Source organism: Chiloscyllium plagiosum, chromosome 19 (genome assembly GCF_004010195.1).
Source record: "Chiloscyllium plagiosum isolate BGI_BamShark_2017 chromosome 19, ASM401019v2, whole genome shotgun sequence".
In the NCBI taxonomy this organism is placed as follows: Eukaryota; Metazoa; Chordata; class Chondrichthyes; order Orectolobiformes; family Hemiscylliidae; genus Chiloscyllium; species Chiloscyllium plagiosum.
Window position 1 is genome coordinate 18,379,283 of NC_057728.1, and position 9,271 is coordinate 18,388,553.

At 36.7% G+C, this 9,271-nt stretch overlaps 1 protein-coding gene across 1 annotated transcript in view; it reads right to left on the reverse strand.

The window, feature by feature from the left end:
* Positions 1-1,684: 1,684 nt before the first annotated feature.
* Positions 1,685-9,271, reverse strand: part of phf21b (PHD finger protein 21B) — a 63,707-nt gene continuing 56,120 nt past the window's right edge. The window contains exon 11 of the mRNA XM_043708870.1: positions 1,685-6,918. Within this exon, the coding sequence (XP_043564805.1) occupies positions 6,679-6,918 (240 nt within the window). The 3' untranslated portion in view covers positions 1,685-6,678. The remainder of the gene's footprint in view (positions 6,919-9,271) is intronic.

A 9,271-nucleotide genomic window follows, 5' to 3' on the forward strand; every position in this document is an offset into this window, starting at 1 on the left:
GAAGATAAGGTGTTGTTCCTCCAATTTGCGGTCTGATTTTATGTTTCCTCAAACACTTCCGCCAACTCCAACTAGACCCCACCACCAAGAACATCTTTCCCTCCCCACTCTTCTCTGCCTTCTGCAAGGACCGTTCCCTCCATCATTCCTTGGTTCGTGCCACCCTCCCTACCAATGTACCTCCCACCCTGTACCCTCTCTTCTATCCATAAAAGATACAAAACCTGTCAGCACACCACTTCTCTCACCTCCAGACCAGGACCTCAAACAGTCCTTCCAGGTTAGACAGATGTCCACTTACATCTCCTCCAACCTAGTTTACTTATGGTGCTCCTGATGTGGTCTTCTCTACATCAGGGAGACGAAACGTAAATTAAGGGAATGTTTTGCCGAGCATCTCAGCCAGGTATGTAAGGGCCAGCCTGACCTCCCAGTCACCGTCCATTTTAATTCCCCTTCTAACTCCCTCTCCGACATGTCCATTCTCGGCCTCCTCCATTGCCACAGTGAAACAGACTGCAAGTTGGAGGAACAACACCTTATCTTCTGCCTGGGCAGCCTTCAGCTCGGAGGACTCAATATTGAGTTCTTCAATTTCAAATAACTTTCCCACCCATCCCCTGACCCCCCCTTTCCAGACTACCTCCTCCCTTCCATTCCACCTACCGACCCCTTCCTTCCAGCCAGATTCATCCCTCCCATCAACCAACCAGGTCATATCCATCACCTTTCACTACCCCTCCCCATGCAAAACTTTCCCCTCCCTCTTTATCTGCAGCTCTCCTACCCCCACCTCCATTCCTGAAGAAGGGCTATACATGGAACGCTGACTTCCCCATCTCCTGAAGCTACCTGACTTGCTGTATTCTTCCAGCCTCCTTACATCAGAGTCATTGATACAGGTTGTGAACAGCTCAGGACCAAGCACCAATCCTTATGGTAACTCACTTGTCACAGTCTGGCAACTTATGAATGGTCTATTTAATCCTACTGCTTTCTTTCCCTTAACTAGTCCAGTTGATGAAACCAGGGATTACTGCACAAATTCAGCCATTCTGTGGCCTGCCAGGGTTTCTATCACCAGATATTGTTACTTTGACAGATTTGGTGCATCATCCTGGCCACCCTCTCTGGTCAGGAAAATCAAAACCAGAGATGCTAATGCCATGTGAAGAGGCAAGGCCAAGGTTCCATTAGCTCAGCTCATTGTCCCTGCTGAATGCAGATCTACTTTGATAAAATTCTGCCCTCATCTTTGATAAGTGATATATAAAACATCTAAGTTAATTTCCCTTACCCAGGTGATTCCTTTGAGTTTGTTTGAAATATTGATTCAATAGAGGCACTCTTACTTGGGAAAACAAAATCTTAGTAATTGTCAGTAACTGTCATCTCAGTACTCTTAATTGATTAATACACTGATAATAGTCATATCTGTACAAGTTAGAGAATAGCTGACAGTAAATAAACTATAAAGAGTGAATAAATCATGCAAGGTGGGCCAAGGGGAGAATAAAAAACAATGTAAAAATATGGAGGCTGTATTCTCTGATACAGTGAGTTTGATTTTCAGCCAACAGAATCCACCTCTCAGTATACTAATCTGAGATGGATCAGGTATGTAACAAACAAAATAACATTTTGGTGGGTGCATGTCTAAAACAAAACAGGAGGGGGAAAAAATACAATAAGCACCAAATGTCAACAAACAGCTTGATTTTCATTCAGAATATTTTTGCCATTACATGAAGAATCTGTAAATACATGGATTTTTTTTTAAGAAAAATGTAACTCATTTACAAATCTGTCATCTGAACACTTTCTGCATCTTGTGGTAAGCTTTTTTTTAAAATGCTTTTTATGTTTTTTTTATTGCTACACTACCACACCTTAAAACAAATGCTCACAAATCCACTCAACATATCATTTGTACTTTGATCTTCCACATTCCATGGGCAGAGCCACACAGATATCAACAAAGTAGTAGAACAGTATAATACTGATGTGTTTTCTTACAAATGTGTAACAAAGAATATTCATTCAATAGTGATTACTTAGAATTATATATTTTAAACTTTTTGCTTTAAGTAGAGCACCCATCCAGTGGTTAGTGTGCATCTTTATCATATTTTAAGGAAAAAGGAAAGCACTAATGCCCATCTAAATATTTTGTTCCATGCACACAAGCAACAAGCAATGTCAGCAAAAACTTCAGATACAGCTGGACTTCTATTTTAGGTAAAGAATCAGAAAAAATCAAATCTAATAACCAGGAACAGCATGCAATACTACAGAAAGGTGGCACAGATTGCATCTCTCTATTTATTGAATTTCTGAACTCAGATGTGACTTTAATAAAATAAATAAATGGAAGGTACTAGGAAGCAGTGGAAAGAAATACTGGCAATTCTCAACTTCAGGCTATTTGTACAAATGGAGGATTGACAGCAGTTGTAATTTAGAAATTATCACATAAAACTAAGATGCAATGTGTAATCTGCATTTGAAAGTTCACGATACTAGAAGTAGACAATCATGGTAAACACATTTAACAGTGTGACAAAACTCAAAGTGAAAACAGAAAAAAAGACCATTTGCGTAATGATACAATGTTAATTTTTAATTTTTTTTTCTCTTTTCTCTTTGTCCCAGTTTATTTAAGACATTTCTTTTACATAATAAACAACTGTGACAATGTTTCTTAGTTCCATTAATCTGCTTAGCACTGCTCCGCCAAGTGAACCTCTTTAAACTAGAAGAGCAGGCATCCTACTCTCTACTGTATTTTCTGTACATCGATTAACCTAGTAACCCAATCAATTGTAACGTGATCACAAGCACTACCATGTTTTCTCCCGCCTAATTGTATTTACAATGTTCTATGAGGTGGTGTGGCTGTGCTTTCTCGCCCTTCTTAAATTTCTGCCTTTAAAGGCACTGCATGCTTGTTGGCTTAGGGATTCTAAAAAAAAAGGCCCATTCAGAAAAAAAAATCAAATATATCTACAGCACAAATTAAATACACAGTTTGTTATTTTGCATCTTTTAAAATTAATCTGCCGTCCACATATAGCAGTTTCTGCATCAGTTGTGAATTACTTATTCAGATAAATAAATAAAAACAAACTATATTCACTGAAATAATGTTTTGTAGGTTTCTTGGAAGCAGCATGAAATTTGAATAAACAGATGATCAATACAAAATATTTCTTCTGGTGAAGTGGAGTAATCTGTAAAGTCTTTTCATTTTGCAACATAATAGAAGGCATGAATATAACAATGCTTCAGTGATATCCTTGACCATCATTCAGTTATACATGAATATGTAGTGGGATATTAAAATAATTGCAACAGAAATTTGTTACTTAAGGCTCTTACATGTATGGCACCGAAGGATAGTTAGTGCAAGATTATTCTGCTACTGTGGTAACAGATCACGCATTCAATACACTACTACACATTTGGAATGCTGTCAAAATCTTTGCACTGAACGCAGTGTGCTTTTGAGAAGCCTGAGTGTGTTTATGCATGCTTGTAGCATGTTGAAAATACTATGTAACTGATTTCTTTCAGATTCTTTCTAATTTATATTTGTAGCTGACTTTTGTTAGCAAATATTAAGGAACATTCCAGCAAAAAAGTAAAGGTTTTCAAACCTGAAACTACAATACTACTTTTAAATATTTCAATAAAGATTTACTCAACCACCCTGTAATAATGTAGAATCTGATATTACTTGTGTAACAAACTTTAGCACACAATTAAATCACATTATTCTCCTTTTCCCACCTAACTCCTCAATATTAGACTACCTACTCTTAAAAATAAAAATTATGCATTAAAACTTTAGTAAAATTAAATAGTGGCACTTGCTAGAGAGCTACTATCAAATTACAAGAATTCTTTAGAGTACAATAAGTGATTGCTCCTTTAAAGTTTAAAATGAGTTGTAATAAAAAGGAGTAAATAGTTTTTTTTAGAAAAGTACTACTCCACTTTAGCTATTGGGCCTAAAAATACCATGCACTCCAATCATCTATTTTGGTTCGTCTCTACCTGAGAAATGCTTCTGATTGGAAAATGGGAGTAAGAGGACAAGGCCTAACACAAAGAAGAAATCCAGACTTTTAGAATTGAGCGAGTTAATTTTTTTGGCTTCCTACTTTTGGAATTCCTTTCTTTTCACAAATTCCAACTTATAGTCAAGTATCCCAGGAGCAGTAGAGCATTAAAAAAACTCACCCATAGTATGGGCACTGTATAACTCTTCAATGTATCTACAAACAGGAGCCCACTATACTAGTACAATATATTGTATTTCACCCTGAAAACTATGAAGTGCAGATTTATTATCTATATTTTAAAATTATGTCTTTTCTTCTTAAGTAGAGCTTGAAAGAACCCTGTACAAGTAAAATACTAAAATTATTTCCCATTAGATAAATTAAAAATCACCAAAAATTTATACACATCACTTGCATGCACTGAACTTGGTACATTGTCAGAATGTAAAATTGAGAGATCTTTGAGGTGGTTAACATCAGAAATAAACAGTACACTTCTGTGACTGAAATTATCAATTTGTGGGTGGGCCTAAGCAAAAGAGAACTGCAGGGGACAACTTTCTCCAGCCATATGTATTTGCTTTTTATTTCATAAAGGAAGTGGGGTTTGAGGGGGGATGACTTTGCTGTGAATAGAGATGCGACATTGTACGTTTGATTTCAACAATCAAATTGAGGGGTCTAAAGAGCCAGCAGGACAAACATAATTTTTAGACTCTTTTATCAATATATATAGAGATAAAGAGAGAGGCTTGATAGTTGATATTATTTATACTCTTCTGTGTTTTTTGTAATGAAAATATGTAATGTAATGAAAATATTAGTTCAAATTGAATTCAGCAACTGGGGCACTCAAAAGGGAATGTTAAGTAGTTTGATTGTTCAAATATGCTAAAAGAATCAATGCATTTCTTTCATTGAAATATGGGATGAAGTTACCTGACAGTAGATGGTTTCATAAAAGCATGTACAAGCAGATTTCACAATTCAGTTTTAATTTTCTTTAAAAAAAAAACTACATTGGCAGAATTAGGATGAATTCAGTTTCAATGCACACTATCCACTGGACAGCTCCTTTGAACATCTACGCTAACAGGGCACGACTTCTCTTTTCGCCCTTCCCTCCCCAAAAACTCTCAACTGTTTAATATCTTATAACTGAACAAATTTGTTTTCTCTTTAGTCATCAAAAAACATTTAACCTGAAACATTTACATTGCAATCACATCAGAATGCATATTGGTATTAAACCAGTAGCATCTTATGGTTCTCTTTATTTTTGTTCACCAGTAAAAGAATATAAAATCTTGTTCATTGAAGTGTTGACTGTAATAAAATAGATTTGCATTGCACTGCACAGTTTTTCCCGGAATTGTGAAAATGGTTGAAGGGACAATGCACTGCCAGAGCAGACCTAAAGCTTCCCATGCCAAATAGCTGTGGCCTCCCAAGGTGCTGACCCTTTATTGTCAGGAAGACTAGCTAGTGGATCAAGTAGCAGTCCTAAATTAATCAAAGCCTACTAGAGTATAATTTATGAAATATGAAAGGAAAAAAGGTCCACAGAAAGCTGAAAACCCTTTACAAATTTGTGTCCCTTGACTCCAGCATTGACATTTTAAATGCCAATTATTTGTAATGATTCTGAGGCAGTTTCATGTACCATGTAGCAACATCCCCTCATCCTTCCACCCCTGCCCCCAATTTCCCAAATGTCATCACTATCCCAGGGTTTGCTAAACTGTCACTTTTACAAATACAGTGCTGGAGGAGGAAGAAACACATTTTTGGCATTTTTAAATATAAATCTGGCAAACCAACAAAATACTAAAAAAAAAGAAAACATGGCTTCCCTAAGATACCTACTATATAGATCTGCACAAAAAAAATGTCAACAATAAGGAGTTGCAAAAAATGCTTTGCATTTGTATCCTTTAAATACTTGATAAAACATGTTCCATAGGCATCAGCAGGAAAATACTGTACTAAGTATCCCACCTTAAATACTAACCTCATACTTCATTTTAAATATGTTTCTTACCTATATTAATACTGAAAAATTAAACTTTGTTTGAATGCTCTGAAGACCCATACATACACAATAAAACAATTTTTTGCGCTTCACCTGAATAAATATGTCAGACATTGTCTTGCATGTTTGAACTTAGTTACAGTAATGTACAGTCCTAAAAAAAATCCCCATTTCAAAGGAAAACACTTTATATATTACAGTTTTGTTGAGTTAATTGTCAATCTACTGCAGTATGTTCCATTGTTTTCTTCTCTCTCCCATGAGGCAAACTGATGTTCAAAACACCTGTTTGGGGGGGATGTCAAAAACTCCTTTTCAGTGGCCATTTTCTGGTTCCAGAATCAGGAGGTTAAGGCCAACATAAAAATAAAATTAAAAAAATTAAAATCTCTTCAGCTCTCAAAGTGGGAGCTTAAAGAATTGCAGTCACAGTACAAACTACCTATATGGTGCATTTCTTTGCTCCAACAGTCTCTGCATACTGTACTGCATCGATAAGTTATGAAACCCCACTTTTTCACACAAAAAATTGTGTAAATATTCCCAAACGATAGCAATTAAATATGATTTTGTCCAGTTTCTTTAGTTCTTTCCTTGTGATTGCTGCTTCAAGGTGGCTGGAGTGGTCCCTACGGCAGCGGAAGGCTTGATCCATGGGAGGGAAACCAACGGAGATGCTCGAGAGGTGGCTGTGGTTGTCATCATTGTAACCTGGATCACTTGCTCACTCTGCATCAGTCTAATCAAGGTTTTCACACGTTCCAGAGAGGCCTGAGTTCCTTTCTGTTTAGCTATGAGATTTGTTTTCAATTCTAAACATTTCTGTTAAGTAAATAAAAGTTAGACAACAGTTCTTCAGTTGGCATATTTCATTAATTAGGAAGTTACTCAACAAATCACTCTTCTAGCCTACATATAGACAATACAATCTGATTACATAACAGACTATACTGCCCATTAGCCCAGTAAGACTTTCAGCGAAGAGTACTGCTCAAATTCGTTTTGCCTTCCTTCTTTTATTCTAAAAATATTATTCATAGTTTCCTTTTAAATTACTGTATATGGTAACCTCTGTCGCAACAGCTACTTATTTCATGTTTTAATAGTCTTTGATATAAATACAATTTTTGTAACTCACCTTTACATTGTTTAATCTTGAGTTTATTTCCTCTCGATACCAATTCTCAAAATAGTGGAAACAATTTTTAAGATTCATTTTTTTCACATCCTTGAAATATCATTTTTCAAACCTACTTTGTTAAATATAACTTCTTATTGCGGGTTATATACTAATGAGTATTTGCTCTTTCTTTGATAAACATCAAGAATGTGTTCCTGTAGTATTAGTTCACCCCTCGTAAACAAAAACATTAAAATCACTTCCTTCCTTGATGTTCCTTGCATCACCATCCCCAGTGTTAAAATGCAGAATTCTGTTTGTATTAGGAGGACGACAAACATTGGGATGTAAATTTGTGCTGATACGGTAGCATGATTACTAGTTGCATTGAATACAATTAATTGTTTGAAACTTGTATAATAGAATTTGTATGACCAAAACAAATTGTAAGACTAATAGTGAAAGTTAGACTTCCATTAGAATGGAAAACAGATCAGAAATAGTGAAATTAGGCATTTACAAATGACATGGTTGACAAATAAAGAATGATCAATATGACAGTCAGCTGTTAGATTTGTAAACAGCATTGTACACAGACATGACATTTCATATAACAACATTTATACAGTATTCATAATATGAAAGCAACAAACTTGATACTCAATTCTTTTCTTTGTTCTTCACTAATGTCACCCAAACATTCTTCCAATTACTTCTTTAACACTGAAATCAATGCTGCTATTGTCATATTCTTCGATTACAATCTACCTTGACAGTGGAATTTAGGCTGCACTCTTGATATGTGATTTCATCTTTGACATTTTATTGCAATTTTATGATCTAAAACAGCACAAATTAATATTATTTAGAAAAAGAACAGTTGCTTTACTATTCACTGTGAGCATAACCACAGCAATTTTTAAAAAAAATCAGTTGTTCCTCACCTACTTTTGATAACACCGCATTCCTCTGGAAAGCAAAGCACTGTGTGGTGTTTGATATCTGAAATAGTCATAGAGATGTATAGCACGGAAACAGACCCTTTGGTCCAACATGTCCAAGCTGTCCAGATATCCCAACCCAATCTAGTCCCACCTGCCAGCACCTGGCCTAGATCCCTCCAAACCCTTCCTATTCATATACCCATCCAGATGCCTCTTAAATATTGCAATTGTATTAGCCTCCACCACTTCCTCTGGCAGCCCATTCCATATATGCACCACCCTCTGCGTGAAAAAGTTGCCCCTTAGGTCTCTTTTATATCTTTCCCCTCGCACCCTAAACCTATGCCCTCTAGTTCTGGACTCCCCCACCGAAGGAAAAAGACTTTGTCTATTTGCCTTATCCATGCCCCTCGTGATTTTGTAAACCTCTATAAGGTCACTCTGACGCTCCAGGGAAAACAGCCCAGCCTATTCAACCTCTCCCTATAGCTCAAATCCTCCAACTCTGGCAACATCCTTGTAAATCTTTCCTGAACCCTTTCAAGTTTCGCAACATCATTCCAATTGGAAGACCAGAATTGCACGCAATATTCCAACAGTGGCCTAACCAATGTTCTGTACAGCCGCACAATGACCTCCCAACTTGTGTATTCAATACTCTGACCAATTAAGGAAAGCATACCAAACACCTTCTTCACTATCCTATCTACCCATAACTCTCAAGGAGCTATGAACCTGCACTCCAAGGTCTCTTTGTTCAGCAACACTCTCCAGAACCTCACTATTAAGTGTATAAGTCCTGCTAAGGTTTGCTTTCCCAAAATGCAGAACCTCACATTTATCTAAATTAAACTCTCATCTGCCACACCTCAGCCCATTGGCCCATCTGATCAAGATCCCGTTGTAATCTGAGGTAACTTTCTTCGCTGTCCACTACACCTCCAATTTTGGTGTCATCTGCAAACTTACTAACTATACCTCTTAAGCTCGCATCCAAATCATTTATATAAATGACAAAAAGTAGTGGACCCAGCACCGATCCTTGTGGCACTCCACTGGTCACAGGCCTCCAGTCTGAAAAACAACCCTCCACCACCACCCTCTGTCTTCT